This window comes from Salmo trutta, chromosome 24, assembly GCF_901001165.1.
Source record: "Salmo trutta chromosome 24, fSalTru1.1, whole genome shotgun sequence".
NCBI classification, from domain to species: Eukaryota; Metazoa; Chordata; class Actinopteri; order Salmoniformes; family Salmonidae; genus Salmo; species Salmo trutta.
The window spans coordinates 22,624,975-22,651,638 of record NC_042980.1 but is presented as its reverse complement, the minus strand read 5'-3'; the positions used below and the strand labels follow the sequence as shown (position 1 = coordinate 22,651,638).

The following is a 26,664-nucleotide window of genomic DNA, read 5'->3' as shown; positions in this document are numbered from 1 at the left end:
GCTAAATACGGCTGCTAGAATCCTGACTAGAACCAAAAAATTTGATCATATTACTCCAGTGCTAGCTTCCCTACACTGGCTTCCTGTTAGGCAAGGGCTGATTTCAAGGTTTTACTGCTAACCTACAAAGCATTACATGGGCTTGCTCCTACCTATCTTTCCGATTTGGTCCTGCCGTACATACCTACACGTACGCTACGGTCACAAGACGCAGGCCTCCTAATTGTCCCTAGAATTTCTAAGCAAACGGCTGGAGGTAGGGCTTTCTCCTATAGAGCTCCATTTTTATGGAATGGTCTGCCTACCCATGTGAGAGACGCAGACTCAGTCTCAACCTTTAAGTCTTTACTGAAGACTTATCTCTTCAGTAGGTCCTATGATTAAGTATAGTCTGGCCCAGGAGTGTGAAGGTGAACGGAAAGGCTGGAGCAACGAACCGCCCTTGCTGTCTCTGCCTTGTCGGTTCCCCTCTTCCCACTGGGATTCTCTGCCTCTAACCCTTTTACAGGGGCTGAGTCACTGACTTACTGGTGTTCTTCCATGCCGTCCATGGGAGGGGTGCGTCACTTGAGTAGGTTGAGCCACTGACGTGGTCTTCCGGTCTGGGTTGGCGCCCCCCCCTTGGGTTGTGCCGTGGCGGACATCTTTGTGGGCTATACTCGGCCTTGTCTTCAGACGGTAAGTTGGTGGTTGTAGATATCCCTCTAGTGGTGTGGGGGCTGTGCTTTGGCAAAGTGGGTGGGGTTATATCCTGCCTGTTTGGCCCTGTCCGGGGGTATCATCGGATGGGGCCACAGTGTCTTCTGATCCCTCCTGTCTCAGCCTCCAGTATTTATGCTGCAGTAGTTTATGTGTCGGGGGGCTAGGGTCAGTCTGTTACATCTGGAGTATTCTCTTGTCTTATCCAGTGTCCTGTGTGAATGTAAATATGCTCTCTCTAATTCTCTCTTTCTTTCTTTCTCTCGGGGGACCTGAGCCGTAGGACTACCTGGCATGATGACTCATTGCTGTCCCCAGTCCACCTGGCCATGCTGCTGCTCCAGTTTCAACTGTTCTGCCTGCGGCTACGGAACCCAGACCTGTTCACCGGACGTGCTTGTTGCACCCTCGACAATTACTATGATTATTATTATTTGACCATGCTGGTCATTTACGAACATTTTAACATCTTGACCATGTTCTGTTATAATATCCACCCGGCACAGCCAGAAGAGGACTGGCCACCCCTCATAGCCTGGTTCCTCTCTAGGTTTCTTCCTAGGTTTTTGGCCTTTCTCAGGAGTTTTTCCTAGGGAGTTTTTCCCAGCCACCGTGCTTCTTTCACATGCATTGCTTGCTGTTTGGGGTTTTAGGCTGGGTTTCTGTACAGCACTTTGAGATTTCAGCTGATGTACGAAGGGCTATATAAATAAATTTGATTTGATTAGAGATGTGAAAAAAACATGATTGTGCTTTGTTCTACCTCTGGTAGGGGTATCTAAAAAAAAAAAAAACTAAAGCCCCTTTGATGATTTATAGAGCTCTAGCCACTGACTGTAACCTTGGACTGTAGGGAAAGGTTTCCTCTGGCAGTAAAGGGGAGTTCACATGGATAGCCGACAATAAACGGTATCAAAGTTCACTAGCGTTCTGAAAAATTAGGACAACAGTGGCAGTTGGATGGCTGGCTGCGCTCTCACTCAGTAGATAAAAACAAGTGGCCATTATAATAGGCAGGAGAGAGCTCAGTCGTACGGATAAGAATAACAGACTACACTTTCCAGCAGTCGGAAGGACAGTTTATGCGTCAACATGTTTAGCAGATCTTTATTACAGATCGGACTGCGTGTTTGTACACAGGAGAATAGGAACGGGATTAAAAGAGTGACACCGACGTTAACCTACATTAGTGACAGGCGGCGCGATGCCTCTACCACTATCGTGAGGGACAACAATAAACAGAAAACTATAGATGATTTGGATGGGCCTAGTTTTCTGAGATCTTTATATTGGCTTTTCGGGAAAGGGTATTTTCAGACAACACATCAAATGCAAGTAAGTGCTGTAGAGTGTTATTACAGTGCATTGCGAAACCTAGCTGCCAGTGTTATACCACACTGGTTGCGTATTATTATGTCTAATCTCCTAGTCCGTGTGCCAGGGGTTCGGTCAGGTTGATTTGGGGTGGTGTGACGATGTTTCATAGTGATTTTCTTGAAGCTCTTTGTCCATAGAGTTACAAAATGTATGATAGCAGTGTAGCAATGGCAGCTTTGTTTGATTGCTTTCATCCCTCCATCCCATTACATTTTCCAATAGGTATTTTATCCATTGGCAAACAACGTCAGTATACAACAAGTTATTTGTCATGTATACAGTTTAATCGTATATAATTGGAAAGCTTAGATTCACAGCTATCCATTAGGCATATTTTTGCAATGTCCAGGTCAATAGACTTTGACCTTTGACCTCTAGGGTACATATCAGATGTACCCGTATAAATTGCTTTAAAAAAAAAAAGATACATTTTACACTTGTTTGACAAGTGGTACTGAACAGTCACGAAATTACCTTTCAAATGATATATAATAAAAACAACTTTGAAAGCACCACCTACAATTATTGTTTAAAAATAGCCCATATTGTGCATACATTTTTTTGCCTTAGAATTCCACTTTAGTGATAGAAGCACCAAATTGCACCCGCACAGCTAGAATAGGGTTTTAAAAAGATTTGTAGATACACCACAGGATTCATGCATTAATCCCCGAGAAGCCTTTTTCTAATATGGCCTCCAAACAATTTAATGGGGTCTTATTGGATCAATTTCCCATGACCATAAATGTATGAAATATAATTGTATAATGCCCAATAAAATCATAAATGTTCACAGTGATTGATATAGAATACACAGCCAAATAAGGCGGATGTGCCAGATATACTGTATAAAGATGTTAAATTATTCACAAAATTGTTCTAAGAATATGCCCAAATTGTTATCCAAATTACTGATTTCTGAAGATCCTTAATTGCAATATTTCATGACATTTCACATGTATATATCAATTTGACATGCTTGAAGATTAAGATGAAGGATTAAATTAAGGCCATCTACACACAATACCCCATAAGGGAGAATAAAAAAAAATATATATTTGCAAATTTAATGGAAATGAAATACATAAATATCTAATTTACATAAGTATTCACACCACTGGGTCAATACGTTTGAATCATCTTTGGCAGCGATTACAGCTGTGCGTTTTCTGGGTAAATCTCTAAGAGTTTTGCACACCTGGATTGTACAATATTTTCACAAGAAAAAAGAAATTCTTCTAGCTCTTTTAAATTGGTTGTTGATCATTGCCAGACAGCCATTTTCAAGTCTTGCCATTTTCAACTCTAACTATGCCACTTTCAATGTTGTCTTGGTAAGCAACAGTGTATATTTGGCCTTGTGTTTTAGGTTATTGTCCTGCTGAAAGGTGAATTTGTCTCCCAGTGTCTATTGGAAAGCAGACTGAACCAAATTTTCCTTTAGGATTTTGCATGTGCTTCGCTCTATTCCATTTATTTTTATCCTAAAAAAAACGTAATAGTCCTTGCCGATGACAAGCCTACTCATAACATGAGGCCATCACCATGATTTAAAATACAAAGAGTGGTACTCAGTGATGTGTTGTGTTGGATTTGCCCCAAACATAAAGCTTTGTAAACTGGACATTTAAGCAAATTTCTTTGCTACATCCTTTGCAGTTTTACTTTTGTGCCTTGTTGCAAACAGAATGTATGTTTTGGAATATTTTTATTCTGTACAGGCTTCCTCCTTTTCACTCTGTCATTTAGGTTAGTATTGTGGAGTAACTACAATGTTGTTGATCCATCCTGTTTTCTCCTTTTAAAGTCACCATTGGCCTCATTGTGAAATTCCTAAGTGGTTTCCTTCCTCTCCAGCAACTGAGTTAGGAAGGACGCCATTATCTTTCTAGTGACTGGGTGTATTGATGCAACATCCAAAGTGTAATTAATAACTTCACCTTGCTCAAAGGGATATTCAATGTCTGCTTTTTAAAATTTAAGTTAGTCATAAGGTAGTCATTCAAAATTTCATGTTAAACATAGTCAATGCAACTTATTATGTGACTTGTTAAGCACATTTTTACTCCTGATGTAACGTTCGTCGTAAGGAGTGGACCAAAATGCAGCGGGTATATTTATCATCTTCTTTTTTATTGAAGGAAAAAACACTTAAACAAAACAAACGACGAAAACAGTCCCGTAAGGTGCACAGACTATACAGGAAACAACCACCTACAAACACAAGTGAAAACAAACACAACTAAATATGGCCTCCAATTAGAGACAACAACAACCAGCTGCCTCTAATTGGAGGTCATTGACAAAACTAACATAGAAATAGAAAGGCTAGATAAACACATAGAAATAGATAACCTAGAACATAAACCAAAAACCCCGAAACACACAAAACAAACACCCCCTGCCACGCCCTGACCAAACTACAATAACAAATAACCCCTTTTACTGGTCAGGACGTGACAGTACCCCAACCCCCCCCCCAAAGATGCAGACCCCGAATGCACCTCAAAACAAAAACCCCACAAAAATTAACCCCAACTTAAAGGGAGGGAAGGGAGGGTGGCCACCGTCAACGACGGCTCCCGTGCTACACCCCCCCCCCCCCCCCCCCAATCCTCCAACTACGGAGGTGGCTCTGGCTCCGGCCTTAGTCCCCATTCTAACCTGCCCACCCCCGCTGAAGGCTGATCCGTACTGATCCCGTGTGGCTCAGTTGGTAGAGCATGTTTGCAACGCCAGGGTTGTGGGTTCGTTTCCCACGGGGGACCAGTACGGAGAATTCTTTTTATGAAACGTATGCATTCACTACTGTAAGTCACTCTGGATAAGAGCGTCTGCTAAATGACTAAAATGTAAATGTAAAGCTCAGGGCTGTAGACCACTGCTGAAGGCTCTGGGCTAAGATGTGTTGCCGTCTCTGCGGGCTCCGGACTGTGGGCCGTCTCTGCGGGCTCCGGACTGTGGGCCGTCTCTGCGGGCTCCGGACTGTGGGCCGTCTCTGCGGGCTCCGGACTGTGCGCCGTTTCTGCGGGCTCTGGACTGTGGGCCGTCTCCGCGGGCTCCGGACTGTGGGCCGTCTCAGTCGGTTCCGGACTGTAGTATATTTAACAATCCCTTGAAAAAGGGGCACGCAGTTGTCCATGGTTTTAGCGGAGCTGTGGTCTCCTTGCCACCAAGCAGGCAAATCAAATATTGCGACGTTTTATTGATAACGATCTATTCAGTGTTACTGAATAGTGGGCAGGTGGGCAGGTCTCTGCGGGCTCCGGACTGTGGGCCGTCTCTGCGGGCTCCGGACTGTGGGCCGTCTCTGCGGGCTCTGGACTGTGCGCCGTTTCTGCGGGCTCCGGACTATGGGCTGTCTCAGTCGGTTCCGGACTGTAGGCCGTCTCTGTCGGTTCCGGACTGTAGGGCATCGCCGGAAGCACTGGACGGGGAACTGTCGCCGGAAGCTCTGGACGGGGAACTGTCGCCGGAAGCTCTGGACGGGGAACTGTCGCCGAAAGCTCTGGACGGGGAACTGTCGCCGGAAGCTCTGGACTGGGCAGGCGCACTAGAGGCCTGATGCGTGGGGCTGGCTTTGGAGGCGCCAGAACAGTAACACGCACCACAGGTCTAGTGCGAGGAGCAGGAACAGGATACACTGGGTCTTGAAGACGCACTGGAGGTCTGGAGCGCACAGCCTGCACAACCCGTCCTGGCTGAGTTGTTACTGTAGCCCGGCACGGGCGGAGTGCTGGCACAGGGCGAACTGGGCTGTGCTGAGGAATGATGGCTGCCGTGCATAGAGCAGGCGCAGGGTAGCCTGGGCCTAGGAGACGCACTGGTGGCCAGATGTGCTGAGCAGGCATACTCCTTCCTGGCTGGATGCCCACTCTAGCATGGCACTTGCGGGGGGCTGGTATCGACCACACCGGACTATGCGTGCAGATGGGCGAGACCGTGCGCACTTCCGCATAGCACGGTGCTCTCCACGCCAAACGCTTTCCATAATAAGCACGGGGAGTTGGCTCAGGGCTAACCCTTGGCCCAGCCAAACTACCCGTGTGCCCCCCCCAAAAAACCTTTGGGGGCTGCCTCCTCATACCTCCGTCGTTCTGCCTTAGCTGCCCCAGTTCCTCCTTTGGTCGCCGGTACTCCCCAGCCAACCTCCAGGGTCCCTTTCCATCCAATATTTCCTCCCATGTCCACGACTCCAAGTAGCTCTCCTGCTGCTCCTTCCTCCGCTGCTTGGTCCTTCTTTGGTGGGTGGTTCTGTAACGTTCGTCGTAAGGAGTGGACCAAAATGCAGCGGGTATATTTATCTTTTTTATTGAAGGAAAAAACACTTAAACAAAACAAACGACGAAAACAGTCCCGTAAGGTGCACAGACTATACAGGAAACAACCACCTACAAACACAAGTGAAAACAAACACAACTAAATATGGCCTCCAATTAGAGACAACAACAACCAGCTGCCTCTAATTGGAGGTCATTGACAAAACTAACATAGAAATAGAAAGGCTAGATAAACACATAGAAATAGATAACCTAGAACATAAACCAAAAACCCCGAAACACACAAAACAAACACCCCCTGCCACACCCTGACCAAACTACAATAACAAATAACCCCTTTTACTGGTCAGAACGTGACACCTGAACTTATTTAGCCTTGCCATAACAAAGGGGTTGAATAGTTATTGACTCAAGACATTTCAGCTTTTCATTTTTTATTAATTTGAAAATAATTCTATAAACATAATTCCACTTTGACATTATTGGGTATAGTGTGTAGGCCAGTGACACAACATCTCAATTTAATCATTTTTAAATTCAGGCTGTAACACAACAAAATGTGGAAAAAGTCAAGGGGTGTGAATACTTTCTGAAGGCACTGTATCACATTAGTCCTGCCACACTGTAGAAAGCCATGCTTGGGATTCCTGAAAAATGTATGTATGTACAGTAAGGGAAAAAAAGTATTTGATCCCCTGCTGATTTTGTACGTTTGCCCACTGACAAAGAAATTATCAGTCTATAATTTTAATGGTAGGTTTATTTGAACAGTGAGAGACAGAATAACAACAAAAATATCCAGAAAAACGCATGTCAAAAATTTTATAAATTGATTTGCATTTTAATGAGGGAAATAAGTATTTGACCCCTCTGCAAAACATGACTTAGTACTTGGTGGCAAAACCCTTATTGGCAATCACAGAGGTCAGACGTTTCTTGTAGTTGGCCACCAGGTTTGCACACATCTCAGGAGGGATTTTGTCCCACTCCTCTTTGCAGATCTTTTCCAAGTCATATTAAGGTTTCGAGGCTGACGTTTGGCAACTCGAACCTTCAGCTCCCTCCACAGATTTTGTATGAGATTAAGGTCTGGAGACTGGCTAGGTCACTCCAGGACCTTAATGTGCTTCTTCTTGAGCCACTCCTTTGTTGCCTTGGCCGTGTGTTTTGGGTCATTGTCATGCTGGAATACCCATCCACGACCCATTTTCAATGCCCTGGCTGAGGGAAGAAGGTTCTCACCCAAGATTTGACGGTACATGGCCCTGTCCATCGTCCCTTTGATAAGGTGTAGTTGTCCTGTCCCCTTAGCAGAAAAACACCCCCAAAGCATAATGTTTCCACCTCCATGTTTGACGGTGGGGATGGTGTTCTTGGGGTCATTGGCAGCATTCCTCCTCCAAACACGGCGAGTTGAGTTGATGCCAAAAGCTCCATTTTGGTCTCATCTGACCACAACACTTTCACCGAGTTGTCCTCTGAATCATTCAGATGTTCATTGGCAAACTTCAGACGGGCATGTATATGTGCTTTCTTGAGCAGGGGGACCTTGCGGGCGCTGCAGGATTTCAGTCCTTCACGGCGTAGGGTGTTACCAATTGTTTTCTTGGTGACTATGGTCCCAGCTGTCTTGAGATCATTGACAAGATCCTCCCGTGTAGTTCTGGGCTGATTCCTCACCGTTCTCATGGTCATTGCAACTCCATGAGGTGAGATCTTGCATGGAGCCCCAGGACTATTATGTCTTGCTGTACTTTCCAGAAGAGCCAGATGTGCCATGCATGCACTCATTTATCAAAACCATTCCATAAAATTGTTTTGCATTTACTGTAGGCATCATGCTGCAATTATGCTCTTCTCCCCCCTCCCCCAGATTGAACACAGCAAGATCTATGGCCCTCTGTGGAAGTCAAATTACGGGCCCTTGGTGATAGTGAACGTGGCCAGTGCTGAGCTGATTGAGCAGGTGTTGAGACAGGAGGGCCGCCATCCCACCCGCACGGACATGCCCCACTGGAGGAGTTACCGCGAGCTGAGGAACCACGCCTATGGGCCCCTCACAGAGTGAGTAGACAGTGCAAACCCAGTCCCAGGCCCTTTCATTGTAGTCTGATCCCAGATCTGTTTGTGCGGCCGTGCCAACTCCTATGGTCATGACAAGGGCCATACACTCTTAGAAAAAAAGGTGCTATCTAGAACCAAAAAGTTATTTGGCTGTCCCAATAGGAAAATCCTTTGAATAACCCTTTTTGGTTCCATGTAGAATGCTTTTGGTTTCAGGTAGAAACCTTTTGGGTTCCATGTAGAACCCTTTCCACAGAGGTTCTACCTGGAACCAAAAAGTGTTTTCCCATGGGGACTGCAGAAGAACCATTTTGGAACTCTTTGTTTTAAGAGTGTAGGAGCTGGCTATACAGTACAATCTAGGATCAGGCTACTGTCATTGCACAGACAGGGTATTTAGTATTTAGTATTTTAGTATTTTATTACGATCCCATAAAGCTTCAGCTACTCTTCCTGGAGTCCAAACAAAACATAAAACATGACATAATACATAACATGAATAGACAAGGACAGAACTACATATATTTTTATGCGTGCTTTCCTACATTTACAGTGAAGTCAGAAGTTTTCATACATTTACATTTAAGTCATTTAGCAGACGCTCTTATCCAGAGCGACTTACAAATTGGTGCATTCACCTTAAGATATCCAGTGGAACAACCACTTTACAATAGTGCATCTAAATCTTTTTGGGGGGGGGTTAGAAGGATTACTTTATCCTATCCCAGGTATTCCTTAAAGAGGTGGGGTTTCAGGTGTCTCCGGAAGGTGGTGATTGACTCCGCTGTCCTGGCGTCGTGAGGGAGCTTGTTCCACCATTGGGGTGCCAGAGCAGCGAACAGTTTTGACTGGGCTGAGCGGGAACTGTGCTTCCTCAGAGGTAGGGAGGCGAGCAGGCCAGAGGTGGATGAACGCAGTGCCCTTGTTTGGGTGTAGGGCCTGATCAGAGCCTGAAGGTACGGAGGTGCCGTTCCCCTCACAGCTCCGTAGGCAAGCACCATGGACTTGTAGCACTTAGGTTGGGGTCATTAGAACTCGTTTTTCAACCACTCCACAAATTTCTTGTTAACAAATTATAGTTTTGGCAAGTCGGTTAGAACATCTACTTTGTGCATGACACAAGTAATTTTTCCAACAATTGTTTACAGACAGATTATTTCACTTATAATTCACTGCATCACAATTCCAGTGGGTCAGAAGTTTAGATACACTAATTTGACTGTGCCTTTAAACAACTTGGAAAATTCCAGAAAATGATGTCATGGCTGTAGAAGCTTCTGATAGGCTAATTTACATTATTTGAGTCAATTTGAGGTGTACCTGTGGATGTATTTCAAGGTCTACCTTCAAACTCAGTGCCTCTTTGCTTGACATCATGGGAAAATCAAAAGAAATCAGCCCAGACCTCAGAAAAAGAATTGTAGACCTCCACAAGTCTGGTTCATCCTTGGGAGCAATTTCCAAATGCCTGAAGGTACCACGTTCATCTGTACAAACAATGGTACGCAAGTATAAACACCATGGGACCACGCAGCCGTCATACCGCTCAGGAAGGAGACGCGTTCTGTCTCCTAGAGATAAACGTACTTTGGTGTGAAAAGTGCAAATCAATCCCAGAACAACAGCAAAGGACCTTGTGAAGATGCTGGAGGAAACAGGTACAAAAGTATCCATATCCACAGTAAAGCGAGTCCTATATCGACATAACCTGAAAGACCGCACAGCAAGGAAGAAGCCACTTCTCCAAAACCACCATTAAAAAGCCAGACTACGGTTTGCAACTGCACATGGGGACAAAGATCATACTTTTTGGAGAAATGTCCTCTGGTCTGATGAAACAAAAATAGAACTGTTTGGCCATAATGACCATCGTTATGTTTGGAGGAAAAAGGGGGAGGCTTGCAAGCCGAAGAACACCATCCCAACCGTGAAGCGCGGGGGTGGCAGCATCATGTTGTGGGGGTGCTTTGGTGCAGGAAGGACTGGTGCACTTCACAAGATAGATGGCATCATGAGGCAGGAAAATTATGTGGCTATATTGAAGCAACATCTCAAGACATCAGTCAGGAAGTTAGAGCTTGGTCGCAAATGGGTCTTCCAAAGCATACTTCCAAAGTTGTGGCAAAATGGCTTAAGGACAACAAAGTCAAGGTATTGGAGTGGCCATCAAAGTGACCTCAATCCCATATAAAATTTGTGGGCAGAACTGAAATAGCATGTGCGAGCAAGGAGGCCTACAAACCTGACTCAGCTACACCAGCTCTGTCAGGAGGAGTGGGCCAAAATTCACCCAACTTATTGCGGGAAGCTTGTGGAAGGCTAACCGAAACGTTTGACTCAAGTTAAACAATTTAATGGCAATACTACCAAATACTAATTGAGTGTATGTAAACTTCTGACCCACTGGGAATAGCTGAAATATATAATTCTCTCTGCTATTATTCTGACATTTCACATTCTTAAAATAAAGTGGTGATCCTAACTGATTTTTACTAGGATTAAATGTCAGGAATTGTGAAAAATGTTTTTGGCTAAGGTTTATGTTAACTTCCGACTTCAACTATATATAAATGTATTTTGCAGTTTTTTATTTTCAATAAATTTGCTAAAGTTCCTAAAATCTTGTTTTCGCTTTGTCATTATGGGGTGTTATGTATAGATTGGTGAGGGGGAAAACGATTTAAAACATTTTAGAATAAGGCTGTATCGTAACAAAATATGGAAAATGTCAAGGGGTCTGAATACTTTCCAAGTGCACTGTAGGTAACAACTCAAGGACAGAACTACTTTCCTAAATTTAAAATAAGAATACACACTTCATACCCTTAAGCCTAACAATCATACATCAATAATACTTTGATCTACTAAGGCAGGACCTGAAATCCTAATGTCACTTCACCAATGTTCTTTAAACAACCTGAGAGATTCTCAAGACATCAGCTAGTCAGTGAGCTGAGCAGACTATCATATCATACGGAGCATGACTGAAATCCTTACTCTACTGAGGCTTTGCTTACAATTACTTTCTCTGAACAGGCCCTAATATCCTAATGCCAAGGGCACACCTTATCTTGAACTTCAGCCCAAATACCAGATATTCTCAGGAGGGAGATGCTACAAGCTATTTAGGTCAGAGGCGTTGTGCTGTGATGTGCTGTTTTACTTGTTTTTTAAAGCAAATTTTGCTGCTTTGGCTGCTTGCTTGAGTGATTTGAGATTGCAAGGAGTTTAATGTTATCATGGCTCTATACATTACTGTGCGTTGCCTTGAATTCGTTTTGGTTATAGGGACTGGGAAGAGTCTTCTGGTTGCAAGTCTTGTGGAGTATGAATGTCACTCCACTGGTATGTAGTTATTCCTGTGTTGCTTGTCCCAACACCACAGTGAAATATCAGTGTTGTAGTAGGAACATGCACAAGACAATGCGCAAGAATTTGACAAGCACAAACACTTGAACCATGGGCTGCATACAGAGCCTAGATGAGCCAGACTGTACATGAAACACAAAACCTAGGACATAAAACCTCAGCATGATCCATCATGTCGTGCTTGAACCAGTGTTGTAGTAGCGAAGGATTGTGGTGCATCTGGGGGATAGGTTAAAGAGATTTTCTGGTACTTCTGAATACTTTTTAGCCAGTAGTTCTGAAAGTAGCGCTCACAAGCCAAAAGTGGTCCCTGAAAAATAGCGTACTACGTCACATATGTGCAGATATGCGCACCATGTCATTGCTCTCTCTCCCGCTCTGCTGTGTGTGCATCTTGCTAGTTGTCACTCAAATGGCGAAGGGCTAAGGCTCATTGGCTAGAACTCAAATCGCTAGGGGCTGGCACACGTGGGACCACATTTCAGGAAAATGGCGCAGCACTGCTTTCAGAAAAACAGTTGCTTTCAAACTAGGGATTTTGTGGCTAAATGAGGTAAAATAGTTATTCTGGTCATAGATTATGCATGTACGAACCCATTGACACATCCAGCACAAATCGATTGTGTCACTTTTTGAACACAACAATATGTCAGTGGTACATCACTCTGTCACAAGTTGTCACAACAAGTTGAAATAACAGGTAAAGTGGCATAAAGTGTTTGTTTTCAGTGAATTTATCTAAATCACAAAGCTCATCTGCATTTCCTGTGGTGTGGAAAATTCTAGGCAACAAAAGAGTGATCAAATTAAGATCCTACCTCTGTACATAACAAGTTGTCTAAGGTAGAAATGTTAGATTAAATGGAAATGGAGCTCAGTTACAATGGAAAACAGCACACATGAGAGGGTCTGCCTACCTATGGGTGTTTTGCATGTTCTCTCTGAAACAGTTCTTCTTTGTTTCAAATTACTATACAATACATCTCTTCTCCATGTTAAAGCATGATTCTGTTTGTGTCTATACTACAGGATGGGTGCTCAGTGGCAGCGGATCAGGAGTATCCTGAACCCGCGGATGCTGAAGCCCAAGCATGTCTCAGCCTACACCAACGCCATCAATGACGTGGTTACAGACTTCATAGACAAGGTGGCATGGCTCAGGGAGACCAAGGGAGAAGGGGTCATGGTGAACGACCTGGCTGGAGAACTCTACAAGTTCGCCTTTGAAGGTTAACAGAGGAAATGACTGTCTGTAATAATTTTCTAGTCCCCATCAGATTAAAATCTGGACCTCTAAAACAGTTCCACTGCTTTTTAAAATTCTTCTGTTCTAATCAGGGACCTGGGACACCAAGTGGGTGCAATTAATTACATGGTTGAACAGAGCCAGAAATAGTCTAGACCTCGTAGGGTAAGATTTGAATACCCCTGGTCTAGTCATTAGAAAGGAAAATCTTAGAACAATCGAGGAACTGATATCTGCTTCATGAAGTATAAAAAGCTGTCCTCATCATGATCTTATAATTATGTCATTTTGACGCTACGTTCTGGCACAGGTGCAAGTGTTTCTGTGTCTTTGGTATTTGTTTTCTGTGAATTGGGAGAAACGTGTGAATGTGAAAGGACAAGGTCATTGTGAGGGTTGTGGACGGCTATATCTGTTAGAAAGTGATGACCTTGAAGTAATTGCATAGTGATCTTTAGCCTTGGAAGTTGAGTAGATACTGAGTAGCTGATCGTTTGACTACCTTGTTAGGTAGGCAGTTCTTATTATAATTTTGAAGGACATCGTATTCATTTGGTCAAGGGCAGTAGAGATGAAAAATGTCTATCTGGATGTTCTAGATCACGAGTCAAACTCATTCCACGGAGGGCAGAGTGTCTGTGGGCTTTTTCTCCTACCTTGTACTTGATTGATGAATTAAGGTAATTAATTAGTGAAGAACTTCCCTCACCTGGTTGTCTAGGAATTGATTGAAAGGAAAACCCCAAAATCCTAGACACACGGCCCTCCATGGAATGAGTTTGACACCCCTGTACTCGATACGAACTATGGTCTTTGCTCGCATATCGCGATTGTATGATGTGACATAATCACCGTCATACACTCTGTAAACTGCCATCCTGATGCTGTAATGTACCCTTTAACCTCACATAATGTCATCATACTCATGACATGGTCCTAAAGAAACAAACAAGTAATTCATAGGTTATAACTGTGTAATTACCATTTTACCATGCACTTTCTAAGTTAATAGCTGCTTATTTCTCTACTGGCATTGAATTTGATGCATTTGGATATCAATAAAGTATAGATCTATCTAATCTATATACATTTAAATAAACTGCTACCGTTGTTTGTCTCTGTCCTCAGGGATCTGTTCTGTGCTGTTTGAGACCCGTTTGGGCTGTCTGAATGAGGAGGTTCCTGAAGAGACCCAGAAGTTCATTGTTTCAGTAGGAGAGATGTTTCGCCTCTCCCCCATCATCGTTCTCTTCCCCAAGTCCACCTGGCCATACCTCCCCTTCTGGAAACATTTTGTGGCTGTCTGGGATCACCTGTTCAAAGTTGGTGAGTGATCCAGAAGCCTTGATTTCCAGAATGAATCATGCTATGTTTCACAATTGCGCAGATATTAGTTTTGCATCACATGCTCCATCGCGTATAGAAAATAGTTAAAAAAGTTACACAGTAAAACTTCACAACATAACACATCATCACATAGCCATGAACTTAAGTAACCTCTACTACATGCAAGCAAGTGAGGGGTGGGATGTAGGGTATATTTGGAGAGCACTCACTTGTTTCGCATGTGAAACATGCAAATGGTACAATGTGTTAATGTTGTTGATGTTATATTACATCATCAGCACACTTTCCGATGTTGGCACTAAGACCGCTCTCAACCAGCTGTAAATGGCCATAATCAAAGAAGAAAATGCACATTCAGAGGCAGTGTTTCTCGTGGCCAGTGAATTTAATGCAGGGAAACTAAAATCTGCTTTACGTCATTTTTTACCAGCATGTCACCTGTGCAACTATAGGTGACAATACTCTAGACGACCTTTACTCCACACATAGAAATGCACACAAGACCTTCCCTCACTCTCCCTTTGGCAAATCAGACCATAACTCTATCCTCCTGCTTCTTACTTACAAGCAAAAACTCAAACAGGAAGTACTAGTGACATGCTCAATACGGAAGAAGAGGTTCAATGAAGCGGATGCTAAGCTACAGGACTGTTTCGCTAGCACAAACTGGAATATTTTATGGGATTTATCCAACAACATTGACGTGTTTACCACATCAGTCACCGGCTTCATTAATAAGTTCATCGACAAAATCATCCCCACAGTGACCGTGCGTACATACTTCAAACAGAAGCCATGGATTACAGGCAACATCCGCACTAAGCTAAAGACTAGAGCTGCCGCTTTCAAGGAGCGGGACACTAATCTGGATGCTTATAAGAAATCCCGCGAACACCTCCGACAAGCCATCAAACAGGAAAAACATCAATACAGGACTAAGATCGAATCCTACTATGCCTGTAGCGGGGCTTGCAAACTATCACGGATTACAAAGGGAAACCCAGCCACAAGCTGCCCAGCGACGCGAGCCTACCAGATATGCTACATGCCTTCTATGTTCACTTCATGGCAAGCAACACTGAACCATGCATAAGAGCATGGTTCAGATGACTGTGTGATCTCGCTCTCTGGAGCCGATGTGAGTAAGACCTTTAAATAGGCCCCTCAGGGGTGTGTGCTTAGTCCCCCCCTGTACTCCCTTTTCACCTGGCAATGTGGTGCCAGGACAACAACCTCTTCCTCAATGTCAGCAAGACAAAGGAGCTTATCGTGGACTACAGGCAATGGAGGGGCGAGCACGCCCCCATCCACATCGACAGGGCTGTAGTGATCCTCAGAAAGTCCTACAGCTGCACCATTGAGAGCATCTTGACTGGCTGCATCACCGTTTAGTACGGCAACCGCAAGGCACCCGACCGTAAGGTGCTACAGAGGGTAGTGACATCACTGGGGCCAAGCTCCCAGCCATCCAGGACCTTTATACCAGGCGGTGTCAGAGAGAGGCCCAGAAAATGGTCAATGACTCCAGCCAACCAAGCCATATTCTGTTCTCCTATCTACTGCACAGCAAGCGATACCAGTGTACTGACTTTGGAACCAACAGGACCCTGAACAGCATTATACCCCAAAGCCATAAGACTGCTAAACAAGACTGCTAAATAGCTAATTTAATGGCTTCCCGCTGCTGCTACTGTCTATTGGCTATCCTGTTGCCTAGTAAGTTTAACCTACCTAAATGTACATAGCTACCCCTGCACATCGACTCGGTACTGGTACTCCCTGTAAATAGCCATGTTAATTTTTACTCGTTATTGTTATTCACTGTGTATTTATTCCTTGTGTCACTATTTTCATTTTTCTCATCTTTAACTCTGCGCTGTTGAAAAAGGACCAGTAAATAAGCATTTCACCGTTAATCTACACCGTGTTTACGAAGCATGTGACATAACATTTGATTTGATTTCTCATGTAAAAGGAGTGAGTGCCCTCACATACCCTACAATGCCGTCTCCTTTACTTTCAGCAGAGGTTTCAAAAGTTCAATGGCTGTGTTTCAGCTCTAAGCAAATCAAACAGGTGCACTGCTCCTGGCAAGAGACTTGCCCCAATAAGCAAAGTTCACTCTGACAATCCTTGGCTTGTTGGGTTGAGCTCAGGGTGCATGATAGGCTAAGTCATATTACAGTGTAGTATATCGCCATCTAGTGGCAGATATCCTACATGAGCAAAAATAACATCCCATCATGACTCAGGTCCATAGCGAGGGTGAAGTCTTTCCTCGGTTATTCGCTTCCTCTCCTTGCCTCCTCCTCAGAACATCAGAGGGAAGTGAGTGGGGAGAAGAACATCCAATGCCCTCCTCACTCTTGTTTGATGGTTTGAGAAGAAGGCGAGGATTGAGGAGGCAAGTGTAAAGGATGTCACGCTGCTTGCTTAGCCAGTCCTACTTTCTCCTGATTCAGCTCATACTGAGGCTTGAACACAGGACCTCTCACTTGCAAACACCTGTAACTGCCCTCCTGAAGCGTCTTACCCAGTTGTGCCACCGAAAAGCAAGCTATTCTGCAGAGCAAGTGGGACACTTCAGGCTGAATTTGAGTTTCACAGATCCCTATCTGCTACACAAGGAATTGAGAAAAGACTTGAGATTCACCCTAAGCATCTATATTGTCTTTGTGCTGGTTGCTATATCCTCTGACCTCTGCTCTCTCCCCATGCAGCAGAGGAGCAGGTGCGTCAGAAGATGGAGGAGATCCAGGAGAGGGTGCGCCTGGGCCAGCCGGTGCAGGGAGAGTACCTCACACACCTCCTTGTCAGCGAACAGATGTCTGTCACTGAGATACTGGGCTCCATCACTGAGCTACTGCTGGCTGGGGTCGACACGGTGTGTGTGTGTGTGTGTGTGTGTGTGTGTGTGTGTGTGTGTGAAAATACCAGTGAGGAGCTGTTTCACAGTAGGGTGGAAACAGGTGGGGAAAGGGGTGATGAGCTGGTGGGAGGCATTTTTTTTTCTTAATTTCAGCCACTTTAGATTGTGATTTGCTGAATGAATGTTTGCAACATAACCACATTAGCTAACTTCGTCATGTACAGTTACAACTGCAGCATAACAGTATCCGTACAATATTATTAGCTCACAACCTATTCTTATTGTAATTGTTTTTGTATCCTCCAGACGTCCAACACCATCTCGTGGTCTCTGTACCACATGGCCCTGGAGCCAGAGATCCAGGAGAAGCTGTACCAGGAAGTGATCAGTGTCTGCCCGGGGGACAAGGTGCCTACTAGTGATGACATTGCCAGAATGCCATGGCTTAAGACTGTTGTCAGGGAGACACTACGGTATGTTATTAGTCATCTGTCATCCCCACTCAGGTCATTTTCAGTAAATTCACTAATTAATAAAATGAATAATGGGTTATTAAAGTTATTATATTCATAATGAGGTCTTCATAATGAATTATAATGAGTTGTTAAATTCATTATACGCCAATGTGCTTATGTGTAGTTTTTTTATTAATTTCTTGTTAATTAGTCAAATTAGTCAATCCCTTTCTCTCTCGAAGATGTACCACATAGAGCTATATTTTAGCATTTTATTCTGCAGTCGAAACTAACTCCACTACACTCTCTACTCCTAGTGACTTTCTTGTATTCTCCCTCCTCAGGATGTACCCAGTAGTACCAGGAAATGCCCGCATCAATGTGGAAAATGAGATAGTTGTGGGGGACCACCTCTTCCCCAAAAATGTGAGTTTTACTTTTGTCATCTTGTACTGTTGGAAATGGTTGCTATTGGTGAATTGAATTACTTTTCTTTTCATCCTGTATGTAGAGGAGATCCGATCACACTTGTGTATTCAGTTTTATCCAGAGATATACATGCACTTTCACCATTCAATATTTTATTTAGTTCAAATCCAGGGTAGAGTTTTGGTTTGTCAATATCGCTCATACCAAACAATTATACAGTATACCACTAATCAGAGTTAGAGAGCGGCTATGTTTGACTGTTCTCCTCTCTTCTGTTCTCTCCCTCCATCCCTTCTCTCTCCTCCTTTCTTTCCATCTCTCTGTTCCAGACCCTGTTCCACCTGTGTCACTATGCCGTGTCCTATGACCAGACAGTGTTCCCGGAGCCCCATGCCTTCCTGCCAGAGCGCTGGCTCCGTGGGGGCCGGGGGGAAGACAAGAAGAACCAGCACCCCTTCGGCTCAGTGCCCTTCGGTTTTGGGGTCCGGGCCTGCCTGGGCCGTAGGGTGGCCGAGCTGGAGATGTACCTCATCCTCTCAAGGGTAAGACTTCCAGGCCTGTTCTGTAGTTGTATAGTACTGTTATAGCATCAGCTACCCCTGCAGTAGCTACCCTTCATCAAACAGCATTCTTCTGTTGTTATGTAGGACTGTAATAGTAGCTAGGGATGCTGACCACTTGTTACAAAGCTAGATTTTCTGCATCTGGTAATGGTCAGGGCTCAATACAGCATCCTCTGTCTGTAATACATTTCCTACACCAATTTTCATATTTCATTTGACAGTGACTCTAGAGGGTTGAGAGGTTAAAGCTACAGTAAGTTTAACCAACTGTTTAGCCCCAAAACCAGGACATTGATTAAGTTAGTTAGTGTTGCTGTAGTCTGTAGTAACAGTCTTGTAGAATCTGGTTCAACTTGTTGTGGTGTTCCTCTGTTAGCTTTGGTATTGGAAGGAAAACATGGCAGACCAGACCTTCACCTTTGGTCTGATTCATCCCATCTGGATACATGGTGATACCATGAATCTGTCTGTCGGCAAAGAATATGTAATCATTAACTTAACTTGGATTGTTGGAAGGAAGGAGTTCAAACCTCCAGCCTTTAAGATCCTGTATAGTGTTCTCATATGTTTTATTGATTCAGAGACACAGTTCAATAATAGGATAAAACAATGACTTTCTCATGATCTATTTACTGTAAATGTTTCAACTGTCATGACACATTGTGATAAAACATTGTCATTAATTTCCCAATTAGGAGAGTTCATATTTCTAGGTTATTGTGCAATTCATGAGTTTTTGTTTTTGTTCCTTTTATCTATTATGTACAGTATATATCTTTCCATTGAACACGTGGATAGCTGATATTCTCTCAGACTAGGACAATAACATACTAATGTCAACATGTTTTCCTCTCTCTGTCCTCCCAGTTGATAAAACATTATGAAATACGTGCAGATCCTGCCGGAGCCACAGTTAAGCCAATCACAAGAACCCTTCTTGTCCCTGCTACCCCAATCAACCTGCAGTTTATTAATAGGACAGTCCAGTAGCAAGAGGAACCAATGGCAGCAGAAGGAATTTCCCTATAAACCACATTAGTGTGAAAGATTGTATATTATATTGACAAGATAGACAAGTGACCGCTGTGCCAATGGAAATATATGTCCTCAAAGATGAAGGAGGAAACCAGATCAGGTGAGGGCATTCTAGCCAATGAAAGGGCAGATATGTGTGTGAACAACAGGCCAAAGAGATAGATAGAAGACTCATCTTTGTATCTGTGCTATTATATATTTATTTTTGTTATTTAATTTTTTTTGTATTTTTTTTTACCCCTTTTTCTCCCCACTTTCGTGGTATCTAATTGGTATTTACAGTCTTGTCTCATCGCTGCAATACCCGTACGGACTCGGGAGAGGCGAAGGTCGAGAGCCGTGCGTCCTCCGAAACATAACCCAACCAAGTTGCACTGCTTGTTGACACAATGCCCACTTAATCCGTAAGCCAGCCGCACCAATGTGTCGGAGGAAACACCGTACACCTGGCTACCTTGTCAGCGTGCACTGCGCCCAGGCCGCCACAGGACTCGCAAGGGCGCGATGGGACAAGGACATCCCTGCCGGCCAAACCTTCCCCTAACCTGGACGACACTGGGCCAATTGTGCGCCACTCCATGAGTCTCCCGGACGCGGCCGGCTGCGACAGAGCATGGACTCCCAACTCATAGGAATTCACACCCAATTGACTACTTTAAAATGGTGGAAGCCCTCAAAGGCAATGTCATGCTAAAGCGTATAATATATGCCAAAGCGAATATCCATGATGAGTCCTCTATCTATCTCTATGACACAGGCACAACTCAAAGTAGCCCGAAATGCCAAATGCACTTATATCAGTGCATTTGTAACAACCTAAGCATCAAGAAACGTATATTTAATCAAATAAGCATCAATTAGCAATAAAACATTTTGATGACCAAATTAGACACTGATTGGCCTCCATACAAACATTCCTTACTTTGTGTGCTTATTTTCATGGACAGATTTTGTGTAACATCATGACCACAAGACAGCGAGACCACAGTAAGACCCTGTTGTTGACAGTGTTGTCATTATTTTAACATTTATTTCTGTAGATAGGTTTAATTTAACAACTGTCTTGCTCTAGGTGAGGCTATGTGTTATTTGTTGCTAATAAACACTGTTTAATTTGTATGTTCTTTTTAAAAGTTATATGATTTTAAAATGTATTTTATGTGATATGAAAATGCACTTAATATTATAGATGTATAATTACCTACAAAGTTATGCTGTTGATTCAGTATTGAAGACGTTCTAAATGAATGTAACACAATAAAATGCCTTTTAGACAGTTTTGTGATGTATTGGTGTACTTTTCACAGAGATTCCTTTTGAGGACATTCTCTAGTATTACAATGATTGATAAGACAGTTTGGACTTTGTCGGATGAAAGCTGGCAAAGTCCCAAATGGTACCCTATCCCCTAGTGCACTGACATTGACCAGGGCCCATAGTGGATAGGGTGCCATTTGGGACGCAGGCCTTTAGCCTCAACACTACTAGAGATGCTACTGTGGAATAACAGCTTGTACTGCTGAAAATCTTTAATTATGAGGTTCCACAATTCCACAGTTCCACTATTTGTTTTACTACTTTACTCACCAATCTGTAACAGTATGATATTACACTGTTGTTACACTGGCATAAAGCTACTGTAATATAACGTGCCACAGAATAGAGAGAGTACAGCCATGACCGGAAGTGACTTTTCATAGCAGGTTAGGAGAGCATTTTAGCTACAGTGAGGGAAAAAAGTATTTGATCACCTGCTGATTTTGTACGTTTGCCCACTGACAAAGAAATTATCAGTCTATAATTTTAATGGTAGGTTTTTTTGAACAGTGAGAGACAGAATAACAACAAAAAAATCCAGAAAAACGCATGTCAAAAATGTTATAAATTGATTTGCATTTTAATGAGGGAAATAAGTATTTGACCCCTCTCAATCAGAAAGATTTCTGGCTCCCAGGTGTCTTTTATACAGGTAACAAACTGAGATTAGGAACGCACTCTTAAAGGGAGTGCTCCTAATCTCAGTTTGTTACCTGTATAAAAGACACCTGTCCACAGAAGCAATCAATCAATCAGATTCCAAACTCTCCACCATGGCCAAGACCAAAGAGCTCTCCAAGGATGTCAGGGACAAGATTGTAGACCTACACAAGGCTGGAATAGGCTACAAGACCATCGCCAAGCAGCTTGGTGAGAAGGGGACAACAGTTGGTGCGATTATTCACAAATGGAAGAAACACAAAAGAACTGTCAATCTCCCTCCACCTTGGGCTCCATACAAGATCTCACCTCGTGGAGTTGCAATGATCATGAGAATGGTGAGGAATCAGCCCAGAACTACACGGGAGGATCTTGTCAATGATCTCAAGGCAGCTGGGACCATAGTCACCAAGAAAACAATTGGTAACACACTACGCCGTGAAGGACTGAAATCCTGCAGCGCCCGCAAGGTCCCCTTGCTCAAGAAAGCACATATACAGGCCCGTCTGAAGTTTGCCAATGAACATCTGAATAATTCAGAGGACAACTGGGTGAAAGTGTTGTGGTCAGATGAGACCAAAATGGAGCTTTTTGGCATCAACTCAACTCACCGTGTTTGGAGGAGGTGGAATGCTGCCTATGACCCCAAGAACACCATCCCCACTGTCAAACATGGGGGTGGAGTTATGCTTTGGGGGTGTTTTTCTGCTAAGGGGACAGGACAACTTCACTGCATCAAAGGGATGATGGACGGGGCCATGTACCGTCAAATCTTGGGTGAGAACCTCCTTCCCTCAGCCAGGGCATTGACAATGGGTCGTGGGTGGGTATTCCAGCTTGACAATGACCCAAAACACACGGCCAAGGCAACAAAGGAGTGGCTCAAGAAGAAGCACATTAAGGTCTTCGAGTGGCCTAGCCAGTCTCTAGACCTTAATCCCATAGAAGATCTGTGGAGGAAGCTGAAGGTTCGAGTTGCCAAACGTCAGCCTCGAAACCTTAATGACTTGGAGAAGATCTGCAAAGAGGAGTTGGACAAAATCCCTCCTGAGATGTGTGCAAACCTGGTGGCCAACTACAAGAAATGTCTGGTCTCTGTGATTGCCAACAAGGGTTTTGCCACCAAGTACTAAGTCATGTTTTGCAGAGGGGTCAAATACTTATTTCCCTCATTAAAATGCAAATCCTTTTATAACATTTTTGACGTGTTTTTCTGGATTTTTTAATGTTATTCTGTCTCTCAATGTTCAAATAAACCTACCGTTAAAATTATAGACTGATCATTTCTTTGTCAGTGGGCAAACGTACAAAATCAGCAGGGGATCAAATACTTTTTTCCCTCTACTGTAACCCTAACCCTTTTCCTAACCTTAACCTAAGTCTCCTAACCTGCCACGTTAATTATCTTAACCTGCTACAAAAAAGTAACTTCCGGTCTAAGCTGTACTCCCTTTAGTCAGAACCACAGAAAAAGTGAGATTTTCTCCACCAAGCATGGTGACTTCAAGCCGTGGATAGTAAGACTAGATAAGTCTTATGCATACTGAAGAGTCTTTTATCACAAAATATATTCAGTAAAAGTCCTGTCATTCATGTTTCCCTAGTATTCAATTCAAGAAACATTTATTTCCTGAGAGTGAACTTCATGAGCGGTGACGGGGTGATACATACAAGACACTTAACAACATAGCAAAATAGAACACAGAAACATTAACAGTATAACAGTTTAGATTAGAAGCAATCTATGCAATCACAGGCTATATATACACATATTAAAAAAATATGTATTAAAACGAGAAGCTGCTCTCAGAATTGTATGACAGATCTACAGTATATCTGCGTCCGGAGGGTAGGGGACTGTACTGGTCATGGAGTATGTGCATAATGTTCAAGGCTATTTGTTCCCCCTTCTTCCTTGTTTTTTTATAGATGTCACTAAGGGGTTTCTGGCTTTCTCCAATGACCTTCCCACTGTTTTTTATTACAATGGGCTCTGTGACGACCCTCCCACTCTGTCTGCCGAATTCTTTCTCTTTGCTCTTATTTTCCTTAATAGGATGTCGGTGGGCAGAGCCGAGAGGGTCATCAGTGAAATGGGACACACCCGGGCTCGGGTGTGTCCCAGGATAAATGCACCTCTTCCCCATTTGTTGAGGAGACTCTCTTCATGCAGACACAGATTTTGGTTGTGCCATTTTTGTGGCTGTTTACTTTGGCACCTTTCAACACCCCCTCATTATCACATTTATGCACGCAACCACTCACTTACACTAGTGATTACTGACTACACACACCATTGTTAATTTTATTTAGTATACTTTAGTTAAATAAATATATTTTGTTATTCTCTATCTCCATGTTGTCTCCTTGTTTGTTACGTGCTTTGAGCCGGTTCGTGACAAGTGGGGGCTCGTCCAGGATCATAAGGTTGGTTCCTAGACATTTTGGCGTATAGCACTTTGTTACATTATGAAGGACTAATATCATTGTCATTTGGCTTACTAGTATGTGTGTTGTGTTTGGGAGAAAACGTGGCGTTAATGTTCAACTCTGTAGGTGCTTTGTTTGTATCTTTTGTTACAGATTTGAGTTGTAATGTTTGGTGCCCAGTACTGATTTAGTTTGTTTGTTTGGTAAACTTGCCACTGCGGTGGATAGTTTGTTGTGTGCTGTGTTGGAGAGAGTACATTGGTTAGTTTCCAGGCCCCTCCCCAGGCTGGAGACTCTTGCTCTACTGCTGTTGGGACATCGGTCCGAGGAGGTGAGTACAATCGGCGGTGTACCTCAGTGGGAGATTTGGGTAGGGTAGTGAAACTTGCTACCTGGAGCTATAGCCTTTTCCCCCTGTTAGGCTTAGCGACGTGTTTCATTTTGGTAAACGTTGGGCATGGTAATTTTGTTTTATTTTTGTGGTGTCTGTGGACTGAGCAGTTGTCTCAGGGGCACATTTGTGGCTTGGGGGAATCTGACAGTGTTTAATTACCCATCGCAAATCCGCATGAAGACTAGGGTTGAGTTACTGTAGGTTTTGGGGAAGCTCCAAATATCTCATCTTTCCTCTGTGGTGCCCAGTGTGATTGTCATTTCTCTGGTTGTGGTCTGGTGTGCTCAGCAGAGGGGAAGAGTGAGATATATCAAATTTTACTTGTGACAATGGCGTCTTATGTAGACGAGTTCATTCGCTTTCCATCAGAGGAACTGTTAGAATTATGTACTAAAGAACAGCTGTTGAAGGTTGCTGAACACTACCAGGTTTAAATTAGTGATAAACGTCTAACATTCTATTAGGTTAATATTGAAGGTCAATCTGATGGAGAGTGGTATTCTTGAAGTTACCACTGGGGCAGCCTCTGCTGAGGACTCGCTGTCTCCCCGTAACGTTACAATGACCGCTCCATCGGTTAGTCCTAGTAGTCTTATTTTTGAATAGCAGGAAGAACTGCTTCTGTTAGAGCGTGATCGCGAGAAGCTAGAGCATGACCGTGTAAAGTATGAAAAGGAATTGGCGTTTAAACAGGATTTGGAGCGTACTAAAATCAAGCTGCAACAAGAGCGGTTAGAGTTGTGAGCCGTGGCGAACTAGTCACTGCCCCGACTAACGAGAATACCACAAAGAAGTCTGTCACTGCTTTCCCTGTTATCCCCTTATCTGTATCCTGCTCCGATCTAATCAATGCGCAACGGACTAACCCCACATTAGAAGAGTTGTGTAACCAAATTGTGCCTGTGGAACAGTTGGGAGATGTCGCACATGGTTATTTTCTCCAAGAGGATGTCCTGATGAGAAAGTGGGTGTCTCATGGTAGTTGTTTTCTGGGGGAGGCGATTAGTCAGGTTGTTGTACCAGTTAAGCTTTGTGAGTTGGTGTTGACAACTTCCCACAACAATGTTGCTGGACATATGGGTGTGAGGAAAACCTACAATCGCATATTAAGACATTTCTTTTGGCCTAGGTTAATAAGGGATGTTTCTGAGTTCATCAAAACTTGTCACACCTGTCAATTAACTGGTAAACCTAAGCAAGCTATTAAGGAGGTACCAGTGTTTCCTATTCTTGTACTCGGCAAACCTTTTGAGTATCTGATTATTGACTGTGTTGGTCCTCTGCCTCGTTCTAAAAAGGGTAGTAATTATCTGTTTACTGTGATGTGTCAGACCACTAGGTTTCCTGCCGCCTATCTTCTCTTGTCTATCATGACTAAGTCTGTTAAAAGCTTTGACTCAGTTTCTCACTGTTTGGAATCCCTAAGGTCACTCAGAGTGATCACGAATGCAATTTCACCTCTAATCTGTTTGGTCAGGTTCTCCAACAGCTCCATATTAAACCCAATTTGTCTAGCGCCTATCACGCAAAAAGTCAAGGAGCACTGGAACGTTTCCATCAAACACTAAGTCTTATGGAGAGCTTATTGTACTGAGATGGATTTGGAGTAGGGGTTGCCTTGGTTACTGTTTGCCGCTAGGGAGGTTTCACAGGAGAGCATGGGTTTCAGTCCAAATGACCTTGTGTTTGGATATGGGGTGTGTGGACTTCCATCTGTTCTCCAGGATGACTGGAAGTCTCCCGAGCCCCCTCAGTCCCTGTTATCGTATGTGTGTGATTTCCGGCGACGCCTGAACGCTGCTGGTGAAATGGCTAAAGAGAAGCTATCATCTTCACAGGAGAGGATGAAGGGCATATTTGATCGGCGAACTGAGCCTCGTCACTGTTGTCCAGGTGACCAGGTTCTTGCTCTGCTGCTAATTGTCGGTTCTCCTTTTCAAGCCAAGTTTCAAGGTCCATATACAGTGGTGCGCCAGTACACTGAGCAAAACTATCTAGTTGCCACTCCAGAACGGAGAAAAGCACACCAACTGTGCCATGTAAATTTGTTAAAACCCTATTATGCACGTTCCTTTGAGAGTGAACAGTGGACGGTAAACCTGTTCTTTTGGCTGACACCGTTATTTCCCT

General features: G+C 43.6%; 1 protein-coding gene across 2 annotated transcripts; it reads left to right on the top strand.

The window, feature by feature from the left end:
• The first annotated feature begins 1,626 nt into the window (after nucleotides 1-1,626).
• LOC115160949 (sterol 26-hydroxylase, mitochondrial) lies at nucleotides 1,627-21,012 on the top strand. 2 transcript variants are annotated; one of them, XM_029711512.1, is made up of 9 exons: nucleotides 1,627-2,034; nucleotides 8,230-8,420; nucleotides 12,819-13,018; nucleotides 14,164-14,361; nucleotides 17,103-17,266; nucleotides 17,558-17,724; nucleotides 18,051-18,132; nucleotides 18,465-18,677; nucleotides 19,566-21,012. In XM_029711512.1, the coding sequence occupies exons 1-9, from the start codon at nucleotides 1,792-1,794 to the stop codon at nucleotides 19,686-19,688; spliced, it is 1,581 nt and encodes a 526-aa protein (XP_029567372.1). In that variant the 5' UTR covers nucleotides 1,627-1,791; the 3' UTR covers nucleotides 19,689-21,012. The 2 variants fall into 2 exon arrangements, with proteins under 2 accessions (XP_029567372.1, XP_029567373.1); XM_029711513.1 differs by lacking the exon at nucleotides 8,230-8,420 and having other exon boundaries at nucleotides 1,947-2,034.
• Nucleotides 21,013-26,664: the final 5,652 nt, after the last annotated feature.